This window comes from Urocampus carinirostris, chromosome 7 (assembly GCF_059441175.1).
Source record: "Urocampus carinirostris isolate Australia breed hairy pipefish chromosome 7, RoL_Ucar_1.0, whole genome shotgun sequence".
In the NCBI taxonomy this organism is placed as follows: Eukaryota; Metazoa; Chordata; class Actinopteri; order Syngnathiformes; family Syngnathidae; genus Urocampus; species Urocampus carinirostris.
In genome coordinates, this window is record NC_142355.1 from 10025847 (window position 1) to 10047619 (window position 21773).

At 38.2% G+C, this 21773-nt stretch overlaps 2 protein-coding genes and 1 long non-coding RNA gene across 9 annotated transcripts in view; 1 reads left to right on the plus strand and 2 right to left on the minus strand.

The window, feature by feature from the left end:
* ppp6r3 (protein phosphatase 6, regulatory subunit 3) overlaps positions 1-10106 on the minus strand; it is a 47899-nt gene extending 37793 nt beyond the window's left edge. For 2 of the 6 annotated variants that reach the window (XM_088339692.1, XM_088339686.1), the window contains exons 1-5: positions 9573-10106; positions 5480-5632; positions 2060-2293; positions 1659-1845; positions 1436-1573 (exon numbers count right to left, since the gene is read on the minus strand). In XM_088339692.1, coding sequence (XP_088195818.1) covers positions 1436-1573; positions 1659-1845; positions 2060-2286 — 552 coding nt within the window. In that variant the 5' untranslated portion in view covers positions 2287-2293; positions 5480-5632; positions 9573-10106. Of the gene's footprint in view, positions 1-1435; positions 1574-1658; positions 1846-2059; positions 2294-5479; positions 5633-6508; positions 6666-9572 lie in introns of those variants that run through there. The other 4 variants (XM_088339687.1, XM_088339688.1, XM_088339691.1 and 1 more) reach the window with 4 other exon arrangements.
* Positions 10107-11112: 1006 nt separating this feature from the next.
* LOC148362287 (uncharacterized) lies at positions 11113-12254 on the plus strand. The gene is made up of 2 exons (XR_015850809.1): positions 11113-11497; positions 11888-12254. It is a non-coding gene; the product is annotated as an uncharacterized LOC148362287 (long non-coding RNA).
* Positions 12255-17617: 5363 nt separating this feature from the next.
* Positions 17618-21773, minus strand: part of LOC148362288 (septin-7-like) — a 39928-nt gene continuing 35772 nt past the window's right edge. For both annotated transcript variants that reach the window (XM_088339695.1, XM_088339694.1), the window contains exon 13: positions 17618-21460. In XM_088339695.1, the coding sequence (XP_088195821.1) occupies positions 21421-21460 (40 nt within the window). In that variant the 3' untranslated portion in view covers positions 17618-21420. The remainder of the gene's footprint in view (positions 21461-21773) is intronic.

The window sequence follows — 21773 nt, forward strand, 5'->3', positions numbered from 1 at the left end:
AAAAAAAAACTTTTTTTTTTTAAATTTTACATGGGGTTTGGGTCCGTGTTTGGACAGTACTTCAAGTAAGCCTCTTCTTACTTTCACCACTTTCACACTACACTAACAAATAGAAACAGAAAGAAAACGTGCATGACGTAACCCGACATCACTCACCCATGTCCCCCCATTCCTCCTACCTAATGTGTTCTGCCCCAAACAACTTTGCTAAACATAAGATGAAAGTAGATAGATGCTGTGGGTAAAAAACACAATGGCTTTTTAAATTCAGTTGGACATTGTTTACACCTACTTAATAGAGAAATTATATAATGTTTAACATTTTAAAGACACCCTTAACGATGCACCCAACATAAAGGCATTGTTTTTTCATGCAATTACTAATATCGAGAGACATAAAGTTTATATATTGGTACCCTTTAGACAGAAACTCAGGGTATGAAGAGGAAATGTTCTGCATAGGACATAGGACCCCTCTTTCAAGCTCAAGCTGTGGATCTTACGGAAATTCATGGAAACCATGCAGCTAGCCGAAAATAATTGTACCAGAGACGAATGTTAGAGAATGGAGAAAACAGAACATCCTGAAAAATATGAATAAATCCCCAAAAGAATGCATGAATGGGCTAATTTAGGTATTTAAACAGCTGTAACAGAATTATTTCCCGAAAAAAAAAAGCCTCAGATATGGTTCTTTACCATTATTCTTTTGATTTCCTTCTTTATTCGTCTACATTTCAATACTTTTCGCTCTTTTACATTTTTTTTCAATTTCTTTCTTTCTTTCTTGCCCCATTTCTTCTACCGTACATTGTAAGAGAAAGTGAAAAGTTTAAAATAGAAAGAACATAACTTCAAAGAAGCCATGGAGACAAACGTCCCTGTACTAGCACAAGCTATAATAAGTCGCTTTCTTGCACCTCAAGAACTAAAACGCCCCCCAAAAAAACAGGTGGTCAAACGTTTTTAACACCAAGGTAAAGCTTCTTTTAATCTCAAAGCTGTTGGTCGTACACAAATTCATGAAATTCGAGCAGGTAGCTGAAAATTCATTGTACCAGATACAAATGTTAGAGACAACAGAAAGTCGCCCTGAAAACTATGAATAAAACCAAAAAAAGCAGTACAAGAAAGACAAAAAAAGTGAAGAAATTGAGGAAAATGATTTTTCTGCCAATTGGGACACTGATTATAAATGAACTAACAAAGAACGGGATATTTGGTGTACCTGAATAATGAATCACTTTAAAAGACTTAAATATTGTACATTTTATATTTGAATAGTGTTCATAGTTTAGGTTCTCAATAAATGCTTTTTATCACGACAGCACGTATTCCACGTTTGTCACTTCCAATGAGTCGAGAAAATTTTGTACCAATTCTTAATCAAAATTTATGGGTGCGCGTTATATACTCGAATGAACGCAGTACTCACAGTGAGGACTTCCTGTCGCAACAGTTGTGGTTCGATGCAGGTGAGCATTCTGAGAAGCAGGTCCATGATAGCAGATGTCCCGATGTGTTTGATCATCAGATCTACAAAGTCTTCCCTCTTCTGGAGAAACTCAACTATCTGAAACGACAAATTGAACAAATTACTCTGATGTGCAGCGAAGTTCACCCCCTTCACCCATCCCGAGAATTTCCCATATGCTCACATGTTCAGCTTTGCGCCCTATTAGAATTGACATGACCTTAGAGAAGAAACTGGCCAAAAGTGGATTGAGCGGTGGCTCGTTCTGGAGAAAACTATACAGTTTTAGGAGTAGATTTTCGTCTTCCACTAATCTGTCGTTAATTTGGCTCACATCTGACGTAAGCAGCTCACACGATATGTTGGGATACCTGTGTAAAGAAAACACAACAACACTGGCAGTAATATTATACACTTTGATAGTAAACTCTGACTGAAACAATATTACATTATGTAGAAGCATGTTAAAAAATATGCCCCATCCCCTTAAAGAAAAAAAAAACTGAAAAAGACAATACAATGCAACTAAATTAACAATTTAATAGATCATCTCCAAGAGACATAGTTTAAACAATATAATCTTACTTGTATTTAAGATTTTCTTCTACATCAGCAGACGGTTCCTGCGTAATGAATGTGACGAGGTCTTCAATGCACTCTGGTCTCAGGAGAAAATCAACTAGTTTGTGGTTTTGGGCTTTGCACTCCTGCAGAACATCCTCCTCATCCATTACATCTGTTAGTTTTACATCTTCCCTCTCGAGAAGAGTGTCAATATGGGATGTGGCGTGGAGGTCGAATTTCCAAAACATGATTATCCTACAAAAGAGGCACAAATGGGAACGTACCATTTTTCATTCGAGCATTCAAACACCAAAAATGTAACCAAAGTAGTTTATGCTCCTACATTTTTACCCCACACAAAGAGTCAAAGCATTTTCAGTTAATAGGTGAGCTACTACACAACTGTGATGACATTTTGACTTGACATTAGGAGATCCCAATACAATTTTGTTCACATCCGAGAAATGAACAATATTGTCTGAAAACAATAAAGCATAAGGTCAGTCTTGTCACCAGTACTGTCTTGTCACCAGTTTTGACCATCTAATTATTAGTGTTTTCTTTTTTGGTGCAAGAAAGCGACTTCTAACAGCTTGTGCTATTGCATTAAAGGGCTTATTCAAATGTAAATTATTTCTATTTTAAACTTTCTCCAAGAATGCACATAGGCAGAGAAAACAGAGAAATACATTGAAAAATAGGAAAGAAAAACAAAAACAAAAAAGGAGAAAAAAGAGAAGTAGTAACAGCAAAAGACGATTCACTGAGCTTTTTATTAATTTATGCTGTTCCAGTAGTTTAAATACCTAAATGAGCCCATCAAAGTATTGTGTTGTTAAAAAAGTAAAATGTGTTCAAGTCAAGTCAAGTCATTTTTTTTGTATAGCCCTAAATCACGAAGAGTCTCAAAGGGCTTCACAGATTATTACACTATATTACACAGACTATTTTTCAGCCGACGAGAAGAGTAGGTTATTCATATGCTATGGAGTAGAAGTAAGTTTTAAGCTTAGATTTAAACATTTCCACTGAAGTTGCAGATCGGATCTCAGGGGGAAGAGCATTCCACAGCACCGGTGCCCGGATGGAGAACGCTCTCGAACCAGCAGAACACTTCTTTGCCCTTGGGATCACCAGAAGACCGGCACTCTCAGATCGTAGGCTTCGGACCAGGACATAGGGGCAATTTGGGGAAAACTGCAGTTGCATGTGATGCAATTTCTGTCTCTAATTTGAATATTATTTTACAGTGACACCCTGATATTTTGTCCAAGGTTATCATATCGCCAGATTCTCAATCCAATCCACTGTCAGGAAAAATTAGACATTCTGTTGTATGTAATGATTCAGGGATCAGAATGGAGATTTTCATTTTCAGCTGAAATAGCCAGGGTCCAGGGCGGAGCCCGGTGGGGGGCTCAGGGGGGCGAAGTCCCCCTGAAGTCAACAGCATTTATCTTATTTGCTATGTGAAAATTGCACTAGAATGAATTAAATCCAACAAAACAGAAACCATGTATTATATATATATATATATATATATATATATATATAAATTTAAAAAATAATAATATATTGACATTAAAAGCATTCGTAATATTGAACATGATGATACAAAATAATCTATTTTAATCATGTTTATAACAAATTTTAAATTTTGTTTATCCTGTTCTAAATATTGTATAAACACAAAAGATAAAATCATTTCATAAATAGATTTATAAATACCTCAGATTGGGATTTTCTGTCACACAGGGGAACCAGTGGTTGACTGCTGCTAGTATTTGAAGTGGAAGGATTTGAAACGGCCAATAATGTTGAACCGGTGGCTGCCGATTTTAAATGCGGATCCGAGTGCATAATTTGATCGCCGGCAAGCTATTTTTGCTTTGTGCTTGTTCATTTTAGCATGATCGATCAGTGCCACACAACCTCGCGTACCATAATTGATCAGATCGACACAATATAGACACTTTGCTTTCCCTGGAACATCACACTTTGCGACGAACTGGCTCAAAGTTTCTGTAACTTCCTCGATCTTTGCGCCGATTTTAACGTTTACTGTGACAGTCTTCTCCAGCCATGACCACTTAAATTTATTCTTGATTCCTTTATCAATCTCGGAGACAAAAGCCTCGTCTTCTTTTCTTAGTATTTTCATATTTACTTTTTCAAACACTCATTTCACCGTTTGAAAAGACCGGAAGGAGCGCCATGTTTGAGAAAGCCAATGCTCTGAACAAAAGCTCCGCTGATTGGTTATCAGCGAACCTATCGACCAATGGTCTAAATGCTAACTTGGGGTGATGAAACAGTCACGTATCATACCTCACCCCCCCAAAATATTTTCTCATCGAATTTAGCGGAAATCCGCGGATCCGCGGAAAATTCTGATCCCTGAATGATTTCTTTTTTTTCAATCGGAATTGGAAACAATGCATATTGAATTTGGATGATTCTGGCTGCTTTAAGATATTCAGAAGAAAATTAGCATAAACACCTTTATTTTAATCTCTGCTCATTGTCTTTGCAGGGTACGTCCAAATCCCGCTTAACAAAAAATGTCGTTTGAGATGGACCTTATTAAGCGTTATTATTGTCGTGTAAAAAAACAAAAAGGTATCTCTTTCCCTTGGACTGCAAACCTATAAATAATAATATTTTAATAAGAATCAAAATAATTATGTGCAAGACTTTTACTTGATTGTTTTTTGCAGGGCAATCTTATAGCCTGCGCACACCTAGTGCCAACCGCGTGAATAAATTGGCATCGATGCCTTTGGCTGCAGAATGCCAAAGGCAACATGCCCCTGCACACCTGACCCTGTTTTCAGCAGCGCGGTTTTCCTCTTTCCCCAAGATGTTTACGTCACGTATTTTCGGATCATGTTACCAGTCAAAATAGCGACTAACATAGTTATACAGTATTTACTACTGCGCCAAAAAAAGGCAATGAGGGCTGTCGCAAAAAAATGTGAGACCTACGTTTGACAGTGTTGTCAACAGAATTGTGCCGTTCGTGAACAAACCGGCTCTATGAGCCAGCTCTTGGAAGTGGATGACAGGAACCGGCTACCCAGTAAACAAGAGCTGGTTGCCTTCGAAAGGCTATTTTTCTCTTTGATTGGTCAGAATGCTTTTTTTTTGTCAGGGATTCAGTACTGTACACTTTATTTTTTTGAGTATTAAAAAGTTATAATTACTTTGTACTTTTATCTTTCTATAGATTTATAAATATTTTAATTTTTGTTTCCTGCGTTTTTCAAGGTAACTGTTTAGGTGATAATTTTGCTTTATTTATAAGGACCACTGGAAGAAAGAAAAAAATACTGACAATGGCATGCTTTTTTTTTTGCTAAGATTAAATTAGGCAATCTCATTTGGCAATCTACTACAGCCCACTGGAGAAAGTCTTCACAGCACACGCCATAATCCACCTACCTATTACTTGGTAGTCCACACACCGTAGCTTAGGTTAATAAAAAGGTAGTTCTGGGGTGTGATATTTGTCACCCATTCCAGGATATTCAGCACTTCCAAGTTAGTCAGTAAAATGGAAATGACAACAGCGGTGCACATCCAGTAGTAAACCACCTGCAAACAGCAAATGACAATGTGTCAAAAAACAACACACACCCCAATGTTTTTTCCTACCATATATAATAAATACAAAGCAATGAATGCACGATTTCCTGATCACCCAGTACTACCTAAGCAACGACGAGAAGATTGCGATCAATTTAAATAGCGGCCCTGATGTAACTCTCTTGCGGTAGATTTTCGGTGAGACGCTCCATGTTAGCAGGTCGGCGGAGACCCGTTTTTTTGTATCAGCTGTAAAATAAAACTAAACAACATCGTCCTTCAATTTTTATCTCATCTCTTGGTTACATTGTTGGGCTTCCTTATCAAAGAAAATATAGTTTTTTATACTTTTGGTGTGGGCATATCCATCAAATTGGATTTTTTTTTTTTTTAATGGTCAAATGTCCTCAAAAGAATTATATAAATGTCTTTTTTGTAATCTGGCTATTACCAGTGTCTGAAATAACATCTTCGCGGACGCCCGGGGCATGCATCTTTTACGTCGGGCGTACAACTTACACAAGGTCTCTGCCCGGGTGGCCGACAACCTTTTCAAGCGAGGAAAAAAAAAAAGCAAAAGATTTTTTTTAAATCGAACGTTTGCTTTATTTCGATTTCGAAATCTTCGTTCGGTTTGAAATTTCGGTTCGTTTTGCAATTTGAATACTCGGCAGCCAATCAGAAGCCTGCGTTGAATAACTTCGTGCTTCCGGACTTTCCTGAGCGTTATAAAGTCGTGCATTTGATTATCATTTACCAAAGTGGACGCACAGAGAACACAAGAAAAATAGATAAGTGGTTAGGAATCAAGCCAAAACCTGAGCCGCAGAAGAAACATTCAAAAGAAGCTAAGAAAATCAATGACGCTACAAAACGTAAACGTACATTAAAAGCATCGTGGAAAGAGGAGGTCAAGTGGCTTGTAGCAGACGACGCAACGCAAACCTTGCATGAATGAAGATGAGCCAATACAGGTACATACTGATGGCAAATGGAAAATAGCAATGTCATATACATGCAATGAATGTTATAATTAGATTTATAATAAACTTAATTTTAAAGTGTTGTTCAGTTATTTATTCTGATTATCAATTCTTAATACTTTGCAACAATGTTTTTTTTTTTGCGATTAGTCTTATTGTGTTTCAAGTTGTGAAAAATGGGGCAGGCGACTTTATGGCTGACAGGTAACTTTTCAGAGTTGTCTGCCCTGGTGTCAGGTAACTTTTTGTCATGAATTTCAGACACTGCTATTACTAAGCGGTATTATGACTTACGTGCATTTTTTTTGTTTATTTTTTTAAATTATTATTACTATAATAACATCTACGGTGTTAGGGTTGTTTTTGACCCACCCAAATTAACTTAAAAAACAGCAATAGAACTAAGTGATACGAACCAAAAATTGGGGGATACCTTAGTCTTTGAATGTAAAAAAAAAAGATTTTTACACTCTGGCACTCAGGGACATTACTTCTGAAAATGTATTTATAGGTTATGGCATTAAATTATTTTGTTAGACGGATGTAATCCAGATCGGCTTGATCACTGGTAGCAGACGACAACGTCATCATGCATCGTTAAAATTGTCGAGGAACACTAGAAAATGTTATCCTCGAACAAGCATTTATTTTTCCCTCACATCGCGACACTCAATTTACTGCGAGTGGGTCAAACAGTTATAAGAAGAATGCTGACATAATTGTGTAGTTTATATCACTAACAAAATAAACGTGTACACACATTATCTTTGTTTTTATTCTACGTAATCTCCCTTGCTGTGAGTAAATAGGTGCTGCATTGTGTTTGTAAGGTTTTTCACCGCTTAACGAGGAGTATTGCAATCATTAAAGCCCAAGTGTGTAATATTCGACCACTAGATGGCACTGTTATCTAATGCGACTGAAAACCAGTGCCACAGCCATAAGCAAGATGTCAAACACATATGGCCCAAACATAGGTAGGGATTCCACTATGTAAAATAAATACACATTTTTCGACCTATTGGTATGATAGTTCATGTATTTTTGCCTAGTATTTAAATCAATATTTTGTTTTATTTTACTGAATGAAAGATTTTGTACCACTCGGAGTAGAGGTAAGATCCGAATCCGAACCAAACATTCTGGCCAGGTTCGGGCTTAAAATGGCAATTACTTAGTGAAGCTGGTCAGGCTTCTCTTCCTCTCTCTCTTGCCGTTTTTCATTTTCATTTTTTCCCTTCATGGAGTATCTAAACAGCATACACTTACTTTCACTCAAGTATTAAGATAAAGAAAATGCTTACCAAACTATCAGTTTAACTCAAAATCACTTAATCCGAAAAAATTTTCCTCCTCAGGGTTGGGGTAAAAGAGCGCGTGGCGTCCTCCTTCCTCCTCCTTCACGTCAAACATCATTTCTGCTTCTTGTTAATAGCTTACAAGCTTTACAAACGTTATTTCTGCTTTTTGGGCAAATCTTTCACTATTTACACCTTGTATTTTGCAGATTTTGATTTTCTTTTCTGTGCCATGTTGTTAAGCTGAACATTTGTTCGTTCATTTTGGTGCTGCGCTCGCAGTGCATACTTGATTTGAGGGACACGGCCCCAAGTAAACTGAAATCTGCGTAGTTAAGCCGAAACGCAAAGTTTGGCACTGTAGTATGCATGGTCGGGGTAACACTTCGCGTTTACTTTGGCGGGAAATTAAAACTTCTGGCTTATTTAGGGCTCATTTATCCAATCAAGTTAATCCGTAAGGTTTGGGCGGGTTTGGGTTTGTATACCCGCGACACGGGTCGGGCTGAATTTTTTAAGCCCGATATTACCTCTACCTATAAGACAGGGGTGGCGAACATGTGGCTCTAGAGCCGCATGCTGCTCTTGGCCAATAAGAATGCTCTTTGCCTCATCATATTTTATATATACTGTGGCTCTTTGCCTTGTTTCATGTTTAAGTTTTTTTTTGTGTGTGTATTGAGGGTGGACACTTTCCTTGAAATCACCACAAGAACAATACTTGCTGTATTGTAAGGAGAGGAGTGTGTTAAGGGGAAATAATGTTTTTAATTGTGTGTGTTTGGTGCGCAGTGGTTAGCGCGTGTGCGGCACAGTTCTGAGGTCATGAGATCAAACCTCCAGTGTGGAGTTTCCATGTTCTCCCCGTGCTTGCGTGAGTTTCCTCCGGGAACTCCGGTTTCCTCCCACATTCCATAAACATGCATGACAGGTTAATTGGCCGGTCCAAATTGTCCCTGGGTGTGAATGAGCGAGCAAATTGTCTGTCCCTGTGTGCCCTGCGACTGGCTGGCAACCAGTTCAGGGTGTCCCTTGCCCACTGCCCGAAGATAGCTGGGATGAGCTCCAGTGCCCTCGTGACCCTACTGAGGAAAAGTGGTACAGATAATGGATGAATCGATGGATGTGTGTTTGTGTGTGTCTGTCTGTCAAGGCAGATCAGTGCGTGGTGTGGCTCTTTGACTCTGTTAAAAATTTCGGCTCTTAGTGTCAAACTTGTTCGCCACACCTGCTATAAGCACTAAATATTGTATACTGTCCCTTTAATCGGGGGAGCAATTGGCTGAGGTTGACAGGTATGCTGTGAGCATTAAGTAGGAATTAAGTACAGGTTTAAACATTCGCTATGCCATTTATTAGAATGACGTAGAGGTCAACGACGCTCATTTAAAGTATAAAAGAATAAAAAATACGGCCAACAGATTCAGTCGTCAATGAATGTCAAGATGTACAGTAGGATTTTGTAGAGAAGCAAAAGCTCACTTCGGACCCAGTCCAAAATGACCATCTTACCCTGAATCACCGCGCAAGTTTATTGATGCTTGTGCAGTAAAAATATTATTTTATATTGCAACAAGCATGCATTTTTCATACCTAAAAACACGAAAGTAAAATTAGCAGCAAGGATAATACTCAACACAAATTGAACATTATCTAAAGCAGCCTTACCCAGCAAGTTAACCTTCTTTTTTGCCCCAAAACGTCACGAACATCGCTTGTTTATTACCATATCGTTGATGCAAGCATTGCCGGTTCTTGAATCACTGCACGATCCTGTCGCCAGTGTACCTACCGACACATTTGAGAGCGACGAGTCTCCAGTTTTTATGGCACTAGTCCAAAAGCAACAATCTGTGCCAAAAATAAGTGTAAAGGGGGTTGGAGGGAAATAAACATTTAAAACGGGCTTGTTGTGACCATCGTGAAACAGTTGGCAATGGAGGAGACTTTTCAAGATGGCGTAGCTTCACGTCCAGTCAATAGCATGGATCCCTTCCCCCACGAGCAGAATACAAGAGGTTTGGTTTGTCACTCAGGCAGTAACACTAATGCTATTGGTTTACAGCGGAATCACTCATTTTATGTTAGACAGGGTAACACTACAGAGAGAAAAACAACAAATCATAAATTGTTATCGCCGTTTGTTTTAGGGACGCTAAAGGAGAAGAAAAATAAGAGTCAAACGAGACATGGCTTGTATTTTTAGATGACGTCACACACACACTGTATTTAATACATATACATAATGCGCCACCAGGCTGTACTTGCCCAAGCCACACCACAGGAAATGGTGGTTAAGTGATCCAACCAACCACCCATCATATCTTACGTGTGTATGTACGTACAGCAGTAGCTCTGTATTTCACACCTAGGCCTTCAATGATCGCCTTTAGTGATGTGTCATTCGTGAACCTACCGGCTCTATGAGCCACCAAACAAGAACCGCTTTTCCCCCCTGTTGTGATACTTCAAATGCATGTGTTTTTTCCAGAGATTCTTTATCGTCAGGGTTGGGTAGGGTTACTTTAACTTGATTACTTTTGGACTACTCCACTACCAAATATGCTAATAAAAGACAAAAGAAATAAATATGAATAAAATTACTAAATTTTGTGCAGGCTTGGGGAGTAACGGAATACATGGAACGGCAAAAATGATGTTGGCAAGCGGTTTGGATTTATTTTCATTTTGTTTCTGTCGCATTTTATGTTACCGGTAGTTTATCAAGAGATCAAAGCCAGGAGAGAAAGCTTACCACGTGTTGTGAGTCATAATTTCATTAATATTTAGTTTCTTTTGTCTTTTATTAGGATATTTGGTATTGGAGTAATCCAAAAGTAATTGAAAGTAATCAAGTTAAAGTAACCCTTCCCAACCCTGTTTATCGTCGACTTGAAATTTGTTGACTATAAAAAAGGTTAACATTGTTTTGAGTTTTTCCTTGCCCTCATGTTGGTTTCAGATTAGGGGATGGTGTAGTAATAGTCTGTAATAATAGTCTGTGCATTAACCTGTCCAGCCCTTTGAGACTCTTTGTGATTAAGGGCTATACAAATAAAAATGACTTGACTTGACTTGACTTATGTATTTAATCTTTTTTGTATGCCTGTAAATTTATACATTTATATTTTCAGTGTTTTTCCGGGTGAATGTGTTCCACATAACAAATGTAAAGTTTATTCTTGTATTCTCCGTGGAAATGTTTAAGGCCCAATCCCATTTCTCTCACTCGGCCCTGAGGACCCTCCAGTGAGGTCCCTCGAAGAGGAGTGCCCTCCGCGAGTGAAGTGCAAAGCGGAAAAGGTTTGGACAAGACTTGCAAGGTTCCACCCCTGTCCAGGAGATGGCGGTAATATTAATTGGCTGTAGACCTCAGTGACATATTGGTCTACGTCACATGTAAACAACTCGAGTCTCAACCTGTGGTGTGTCAGTTGGAGAGTTCGTGCAACGTTAAAAATGCCCGCTACAGCTGTGTTATTACCGATTGCCTGAAAGCTCATCATCTTTTCCGTGTCTCCAATCAACGGAGGAGAAATGTGCTATACTGAAGACAGCTTCGGCGCTATGTAGTGCTGATTCATCTTTACAAGGTACGTACACTCATTAAAAAAAATGACCCGTTCGGTCAAATACAGTAAAAGTTAGCATACAATGCACGTTCACATAATACCTTATGTTTGTGTAGACATAAATGGCAATCTACTTAGTATCTTAATGCCATTTTATGACATATAGTAGGGGTCTTTAGTGTGTGACATGATGAAAAGTAAACAAACAAGAACAGTCCACCTGACCCTTAAGCTGACATAATATCGTCACCAAACTTCCCTGTACGACCCAAAAACCTTAGTTCATAAGGAATTTAATTCAAAAGAGTTGTCATTGGATATAAAAAAGCTCATTTCAACATTTTTTCATGATGCTTACATCATCTATGCCCACATTTATGTCTAAATTGTTTGTTATCTATTGTGTTCCAGAGTGGCTGTCCCATAAGCGTGGACAGGTTGGACAGGAATGTTCCCATCCTGTGCTTATGGTTCGATGTGAAGTCAAAACTCATTCAGGACTTAAGGTTGAGCAAGAAGGTCATGTGGGCCCTGCAGGAGCTGCTAAAGAGGGAACAGGGCCATGGCTGGAGGGCCTATACTGGCTGGCCCACGGTCTGTCCTACCGTGTGGTGTCACGGGTCTTCAGGGTTCCCAGGTCCACAATACACAGAATTGTCCACAGTTAATATGGAATAAATTGCCCAAAAGCCATGTTTTAGGCTTTGGAAGTCAGACCCACATTTGCATTCCGTGCTTTTCTGCATTACTATTCAATAAACATCTTTATTTTGAGTAACACCTTGGTGGTTTATTTCGTAATGATGTGAGATACTGTGTGTGAACTATGTGACTGTTGGACAGAAAACAACTACAAATCACTCCAGTTTAAATAATAGTTTACTTTCAGAAAAACAAAATCACATTGGGCCGAAATACATAATAGTAAATAAATAATATGTCACAAATTGTAACAAAAATATACCAATACTTCCATAAAGCTGGAAAACACAAACTGGAACTTCATTGAGTTCTTAATAAAATAAAATATTTTCCTTTTATAAAACAAAGGGAAACATTGCAGGGATGTCACTGTTCTGGAAATTTGTCCACGAGCTTCCAAAAAGGACGGGAACCGCTCAGTTTTGGCCACAGTTTCCTCGAGCATTTTCCTCACTCCGGCAGACTCCGCTTTCAAAAAGTCAAGGAGTGTATCGTGCTTCCTTTATTTCTGGGTGATTTGGGGTTTGGCGCCGGATTAGAAGATGCCAACGACGTGCCCGTCGGTGTGGATGGCGTGGTAGCTGTGATGGTGGCCAGCTCTTCCACGGGACGTTCTACATTGGCCTTTAGGTTGGGTGGAAAAAACAAGAATTACTTAATGCTTGTGTATTGCACAAAAACAACTGTGTATAGGATGCTCAACATGTTGATGTGAGAAATTATAGGATGTGTTCTGGATAATTATTTGATAGTGAATAGATACACAAAATTGACATGTTATTCTTATGGCTGTAAGAGCCTTCTATTGGCCAGCATCACATATGCTTTAGAATTGACTCCACATTTGGACAACATTTTGAGAAGGTAATTAGTTTACTTAATATGTGTTTACAGAGAAGGCAGTGGACTATGTGATAGTAGTTTGTTTCAACTGTATTTCCACGTGAAATTCGGAAACATTGCTCATAATGCATGATGAAAACTAATGCATTCTGATCTCACATGAAATAATTATATTGTAAATAAAACACGACACCCGAAATTGTGTGCAGTAAACAAGCGCGTATGTCCAGAACGTTATTCTGACTATGCTCCTTTAGCGACTGGCCATGTAGATAATAATGTAAAAGCACGACTCGTTTAAGATACAAACAGGGATGGGCTGAACCGTGATTTTCTGCACAGTTATCCTACTTTAGAGTTTGTAGCGTGAAGATTATTTTTTGGCAGCTCCCTTGGTAGATTTGTGCACTTCGTAAAGTAGCGATTTTGCAATGTTCATGTTTTAACGCGAAAATACGATTTTCTATTGCATTTACGTCTAACTAAGATATCTCAATACATTTTGTTGCAAATACATGCGTGGTTGTGGAAAACTACTTACATTTGTGCGGTTCCTTTCCGGGCATGTTTGTTGATATTGAGAATTCGCAAAGACTTCTGGGTAGTCACTTCGCCGCCAAGTGAGGTAGGGAGCCCCCTCGGTCTTGAAGTGGTTACGACATGGTTTGAGGGCACTTCTGCCTCGGTCTTGAGAGTATCGGGACACACCCCATTTTCACGTGAACGCGCAAACCGAGTGACTAGGGCACATAGCGAGTGAAAGTGCGAAGAATGGGACTCAGCCTTAATCTAAGCTTAAAACACACTTCTACTCTATAGCATATGAATAACCTATATTTTTTGTTGACAATATCTCTGTATTATTTGTAATTGCAACCTGGTCATACTGAAAGGGGGATTACCACATGTCCCTTCTCAAGGTTTCTTCATTTTCCTCATGTTGAGGTTTTTGAGTTTTTCCTTGCCCTCATGTTGGTTTCAGATTAGGGGATGGTGTAATAATAGTCTGTAATAATAGTCTGTGCAATAACCTGTGCAGCCCTTTGAGACTCTTTGTGATTAAGGGCTATACAAATAAAAATGACTTGACTTGAAATTTGCTGTTGCACTAAACAGTCAATGTTTTAATTAACATTAAGTTGTGTGTTTTACAGATTCTGAGTTGCTAAGTGTATTGTGAATTATATAAGAAAAAAATCAGAGTGAAAAAGTAAACGCTATTGTAATTTAGTAGAATGATGGATTTTAGGGTGCATTACCGGCTGCAGTAGCTGATGTTTCCTGAGGCCTACCAGAAGGCTCTCACTTTGCACTCAAAATCTGATTGGCTTAACCAACAGCTTTATCGTAACTTATTTTGTGCCTCAGGGCCTGCAGAGCTGACTGTGAAGGCTTACGGGTAGATTTTAGAGCCTGGCAACAATTGGTGATATGTATTTGGTTAAATGCTTTAATATGAGAGCACACATCTGGAAGCAGCGCCGCCAAGGAGAAGCAATGAAAGGAAGCGGAGAGACAATTTGGAATTATTTAAATGTATTGATGGACAAAATAAAATTATCATCCAATTAAGAAATTTTTAGGCCAATAGAGAAGCCTTTTCAGGCCCTGATGGCCCACAACTGACAGATACATATATATAAGCATATATGTATGTGTATCCTCCCTGGTTGCGCTGCTTCAAGAAGTGTGCTTTCATATTTAAGCATAAAACCAATCACATTTCTGCCATTAGTTGTCGCACGGCTCAGATTTTTACCTTGAGACCTTCACGAGAAATACTTAAGGGGACACTGTGTAATATTTAGTGCCTCCTAGTGGTAAAAAAAAACTTCGTTGAGTAAAAAACCCCCCCCAACATCATTGATTTGAATACCACGCAAAAAAAAATATGAATTAGCAACTGCCACTGCTCTGTGGCACTGACCCTTGCTCACTCCAGACAACACAGTGCCATCTAGTGGTCAAATATTACACACTAGGGCTTTAGGGCCCCGAGACACAAATATCAGTCTTTGAGAAAGCTGTTGGTTTAGCTAATCAGATTCCGAGTTGGCTTTTAAGAGACATTCAGAAACTATGACTGGTGATAGGACGGTAAGCCACCAAAAGTAATTGCACAAACAGCCAATAAAAAAGGAAATAATACTGTTGTGTTGATTTAATAGCGAAAGGTCAGAAAACTCAGAACCGAGCAAGCGTTTTGCAAGCGGGCAAATGTTTTGTCCACCACTTTCAGCCTAAAAGTAAGACCTTAAGCCCAAGCCCATCCAAAATTTTGGACCCGTCGCGCCTAAAATGTCAATCATTCAGGTTGGGCAGGTTTTTCTCTCTTATCCGCCTGTCATTGTTCATTGTCTCTGTTCATACAGTCTTGTTTAACCTACATTTTGTTACAAAATGCATGCTTGCATGACTCTCCATATCCATTTCATCTTTTTACTTCCAACAACTCGAAGATTTCTTTCAACATTTCTGGGTTATGTACAGTATATTTTATTTTTTTCTCTGGGCATGGTGTATTGCAAAAAAAAATATACAAATAATAAGACCAAAATTCAGCCCTCTTTTACTGTTATTTCTGTGCTCTGTTTGCCCCATTGCGTCATTATAACTTACGCCAGTCTCTAAGCACTTCTTAATTATGTTGTCCTATTTATCTTCACAGTCTTTTCTCTTTAATAGTCTTTAATAAGGTTTACCCAAGAGTGCCATGTCTAATCTTGTTGCATACAATGTCTTACCACGTTGATATTGATTGCAATGACAATTTTATTCAATTCTAAACATCGGTCCGTATAAAAATTTATCTTTAAAAGAATCTTCACTGCATTTTTTGTTCAACCCCACCTCATGCCAAACAATAATGTACATTTTTTTAGTGATGACTTAACAGTGTCAAACTTTTTATATACAGTGGCTTGCGAAACTATTTGCCCCCCTTGAATATTGTGATCTTTTGCCACATTTCAGACTTCAAACATCAAGATATAAAACTGTAATTTCCTGTGAAGCATCAACAATAATTGGGACATAATTATGAAGTGGAACACACTTTATTGGATATTTTCAACTTTTTTAACAGATAAAAAACGAAAAAGTGGATGTGCAAAATTATTCAGCTTCTTTACTTTCAGTGCAGCAAACTCTGTCCAGAAGTTCAGTGAGGATCTCCTAATGATTCAATGTTGATCTAAATGACTAACGATGATAAATGGAATCCACCTGTGTGTAATCAAGTCTCTGTATAAATGCACCTGCACTGTGATAGTCTCAGAGGTCTGTTTAAAGCACAGAGAGCATCATGAAGTACAAGGAACACACCAGGCAGGTCCGAGATACTGTTGTGGAGAAGTTCAAAGCTGGATTTGATTACAAAAAGATTTCCCAAACTTTAAATATCCCAAGGAGCACTGTGCAAGCAATAATATTGAAACGGAAGGAGTATCAGACCACTGCAAATCTCCCAAGATTGGGCTGTCCCCCAAAACTTTTAGCTCATACAAGGAGAAAACTGATCAGAGATGCAGCCAAGAGGCCCATGATCACTCTGGATGAACTGCAGAGGTCTACAGCTCAGGTGGAAGAATCTGTCCATACGACAACAATCAGTCATATACTGCACAAATCTGGCCTTCATGGAAGAGCGGCAAGAAGGAAGCCATTTCTTAAAGATCTCCATAGAAAATGTCGTTTAAAGTTTGCCACAAGCCACTTGGGAGACACACCAAACATGTGGAAGAAGGTGCTCTGGTCAGATGAGACCAAAGTCGAATTTTGTGGCAACAATGCGAGACGTTATGTTTGGCGTAAAAGCAGCAGAGCTCATCACCCTCAACACACCATCCCCACAGTCAAACATGGTGGTGGCAGCATCATGGTTTAGGCCTGCTTTTCTTCAGCAGGGACAGGGAAGATGGTTAAAATTAATGGGAGGATGGATGGAGCCAAATACAGGACCATTCTGGAAGAAAACCTGATGGAGTCTGCAAAAGACCTGAGACTGGCACGGAGATTTGTCTTCCAACAAGACAATCATCCGAAACATAAAGCAAAAGCTAGAAAGGAATGGTTCACCAAAAAACATTGATGTGTTATAATGGCCAACTCAGTCCAGACTTCAATCCAATTGAGAATCTGTGGAAAGAACTGAAAACTGCTGTTCACAAACGCTTTCCATCCAACCTCACTGAGCTCGAGCTGTTTTGCAAGGAGTAATGGGCAAAAATATCAGTTGGACAACTGATCGAGACATACCCCAAGCGACTTGCAGCTGTAATTGCAGCCAAAGGTGGCGCTACAACATAATAACTCAATGGGTCTGAATAATTTTGCACACCCACTTTTTCGTTGTTTATTTGTTAAAAAAGTTTAAAATAACCAATAAAGTGTGTTCCACTTCATGATTGTGCCCCACTTAATGTTGATGCTTCACAAGAAATTACAGCTTTATATCTTGTTGTTTGAAGTCTGAAATGTGGCAAAGTCACAAGAATCAAGGGGGCCAAATAGTTTCGCAAGCCACTGTACTATGAACGGTTTTCTTTTTGCATATTTTCAGTGCAACATTTGTTCTAAAAGGATACTTTGCACAAGTAGGAGGTAAAACTATGTCCATTTTAATATTGTCAATGTACAGTGACATACCAGATATCTGATAAAACAAGCAAGAAGAAAACATAAAAAGTACATTTAAAAAATAAAACAGTCCAGCAATTCAAAATGTGTCAAGCATCAACGGAAACACCTACCACATTTGTCAAAATATTTTATGTTATAAATATAAATTGATTCATTCAGTCAGAAAAGTCTATCACAATAGAAGGTTTGCGGATGAATCAATTATAAGTCAAACATATTACAGTTGGTTATTCACAGACTACCAAATCATTATCATTAGAATGAAAATTTTGATAAAGCAAACAACAAACAAAAGGCAACTGAACAGCCTCAAATATCGACATAATATGTTATTCATCATGCAATTATGGTGTAAGGTAGGGTTTGTCCCTTTAGTATTTGGTTTTAACACTCCATGCAGTATGGAAAATATAGGGAGGGATTTATATAAGGGGTACTTAAAAAACTACACGGGAGCAGCCATTTCCATTACACGTTATAGTCACTATCATAAGAAAATAAAACTTGACATCTCTGGGTAAGAAATATTAAAGGTTAGTTATTGCCCTGTGGACTGAACATAGAACATTTCATCTGGCAAGCAAGCCTTTTTTGATGATGTGCAAGCTTAGTAATTCCATATCACAGAAACATCTAAAAACGCTTTTTGGAATTCTCTGATATTTTTCAACACAAGGTGGAAGAATACTTATGGGGGATTTTCCTGTTCTGTTATTTTACCTCATGTTTATAACAGGGTCCGTACATCTTTTTCATGGCAAAACTCGAGCACTTTTTAAGGATTTTCAATGGCAAATTTCCAATTTCCCCAGTATCGTGAAAAAAAAAAAATCTCGTGTGATTTATGTATTTTGAAAAGCCACAGTAATACTGTATCCGATATACATATGCGATTTCTAATCTTGCGTGTGAATTAATCAAGACTTATGATTTTAAGATCTTGAGTAAATTGCGACTATTTGTTTTTGAGAAAAATCTCTCCGCATACAGGTGTTAGATAAATATGTAGCTTATATTTTCAGTTGCAGGAAGTTATTTCCATCACAATTTGCCACTGGGAAATGCTACCTTAGGTGTTTGCATGGTCCATAATAAATGTGCATGACTGATGCGTAATCCTTGCATTAATACCCATTCAAAGTGTCCTGTTTAGATGTAGCAGGCGCCAGTTCGCCCATAGGGGCCGATGACGCTTCATAGGACAATGCCATACAAACTAATGCTAGCTGCAGTTAATCACGAGGGAAAAATAAATGCAATGACAAATAAAATCCAACAGATAGCGGTGTCGTCTTCATTTTTAAGCAGACGTGCTGAAAAACACATGGCAACAGTTTCAAGCATTTACCGTATTTTCACAACTATTAAGGTGCACCTAAAAGCCTTTATTTTTTTCAAAAGCTGACCATGCGCCTTATAAAACAGTGTGCCTTATATATGGATCAATAGAGTTGCAAGGTCTCGCAACAAAGGCAAGCAGCCGTCGACTAGATTTTCCCTTGTAAGCGAAGTTGTCCGCGGTGTATGCTGGGATGCATATACCGGTGTTTCATTTCCTAACCAATGTGTCAATCATCATTTGAATCGGTCACTATTGGCTATAAGTTATTCGGAGGTAAAGGGCCTCCTTTTTAGCATTTACAGGCTTGCATAGGCTAAAGCGGGGCAAAACAAAGCCTGCTATTGGCCAAAAAAGATGTGAATTGCATGTCTGGTTGCTCTACGGCCTGGAGAAAACATTTTTTACTACTGTAGTCTGTATTTGTAAACAGGAATTATGGGGCTAAACAGACAGCTAGCAACAAGCAACGTCCATTAATGCAGATGCCTCTCGGCGGATTTATTTTTATTTATTTGTTGGCATTATTGCGTGTTTTGGAGTGTGAAAATATTTTACACAGTCGGATTTACTGCACTCACGGATGTAAGAGGACCATGGTTGCGTATTATTATTGAATGTGATGGCTGCAAGACGACTTTGGTGAGCTACCCCGGCTTTACATTTTCCCAGTGTCTTGTTTCAGACTGATCTTGATGTTTATGTGATGAGTCTATTTTTCAATTCAATTCAATCCAATTAAAAGTGTTGAGAGTCATATGCATAGTAAAGAACCACGTTTCCCTGCACAATGAAATTCTTTACTTTGCTGTCCACACAGTCGCCAGCAAAAACGAAAATAGAAACTAAGAAATGGTTGTCATTTCTTCAATCCCAAGAGTTTACCCTTCCTAACGATATGTGGAATGACGAATTTCAGTGATTGGTGACATCGTACAGACACCGTGTCTGCACGTGTCTGAGACACGTGTTTGCTTTTTTGCGAGCCGTCGGAATGTTAAGTGGTTAATGAGTTTGACTGAACTATCTTGACTGTTCTGTTGACATTCCCACTGTAGCGCCTTAAAGTCCAGTGCGCCTTATGTATGGAAATTATAGGACAAAAAAATATTCTTGGGGGGTGCGCGTTATAACCTGGTGCGCCTTATAGTCATGAAAGTACGGTGATAGCAACTCTCCCAAAATACAAGCACTTTTCCTTGAAAAGACATTAAAATTCAAGAATTTTCAAGGCTTTCGAGCATCCGTACGAACCCCGTTATAAAGCTCCTAAAATTGGTTTCAAGCCCTTGACAATCATTTTCAGTCACATTACAATATAAAACCTTTCTTAGTTTTCATAGTTATTTGCAAACTTCATAAATGTGAATTAAGCCTTTGCATAAAACTTTGCTTTCAACAAGAAGAAACACTATGTAGAGGGATCCTAAATGCTGGCCATGTTAGAACTATGTAACAACAAAGTTGAGGGACACAATACCTCAAAATCCTCAAATGTGCCAAGCAGCTCTTTAGTAATTCAATCTCTGTCTTCTTAAGATTCTTCTTTGGTTAACATTACTCTTGCGCAGCCTGTAATTTAAATGGTGTACACTGTTCACTATTGAGAAGAAAAAAACAAAACAAATACGCGTTTTTTTTCTTCAGAACATCAGTTTTCTATCCGTTCGATTGATAGTTTTTCTTTTTTTTATGACACCACTTCAGCTATTAGTTAACAAGGTCAATCAATTTGTTTCTGGCTAAAACCATCTCATTTCCAACCAGACTTCTTCAGCAGCCTCCTGAGTAAGTTAACTTAGTGCTTAACAAATGTATAAGACCACCACGCCGATTCATAGTTTAATGGTGCTAAATAACTATTGCAGAGTAGGAATTCCGAATTGAAAATGTTTTTATTCATGCTCAGACTGCTTATTTTTTTGAGAACTAGTTTAAAGATTAAATACCAAATTTGTGATAAAGCTGGATTGTCTCTTTTTTATTGAACAGTGGTCTAATACGTTTTTTAAGCCTTGTACATATGCCAAGTGTTCTTTCAACATGCTTCCAAAGAGCTAAAGGTTCTATATAGTGACAAAGAATGTATCGGATTGGAATCTTAGTACATCAAAGAACACATGACTGACACTGAGCACGTGTGTCTAAATGCATGTTTCGTGTGAACCCGGCTGGAACTTGTGCTTCTCCTCTTAGTCAGGGGATATACAGCGGAACATGAGTTGACAAACAAGTTCTCAAACAAAAAACACAAATGGAAAAAAAGTGTTTTTGTGTCTATGTAGACAGAACCTAAACATAGCATTTGAAATACCAAAGAAAGCAATTAATGCATGTTATACTGGTGACTGTTTTATATGTGAGAGAAATAAGGAAAGTGTACAGGTTTTAGCTGTTTAAGAGGAATAAAACAACGTCTTCAAAAGATTTTTCCTTTCTTCTTGTTCTTCTCCATTGACCTAGGTGAAACAAAGGAAAAGTTGGTTAGAAATTCAGGAAAATGTCTCAAACATACAGGGGCATTAAAGCCATTGAAGCCTTTTGATTTGTGCACTTGGCTTTTAAGGCTTGTATAGTACCGTTTCATGTGACATACTAATCATGCTGCTTCAATTTGGAGAGAATTTGTATTATTGAAATGCAAAAAAAAGGGATTTGGAAAAATACTGCATTTTCTATTTATTTATTTTTTTAAATAATTTGCAACCAAAAATAATATTTCCCTCAAAAGACATTTGCCATTAAACAATATGTTTTACTTTCTTTAAAAAC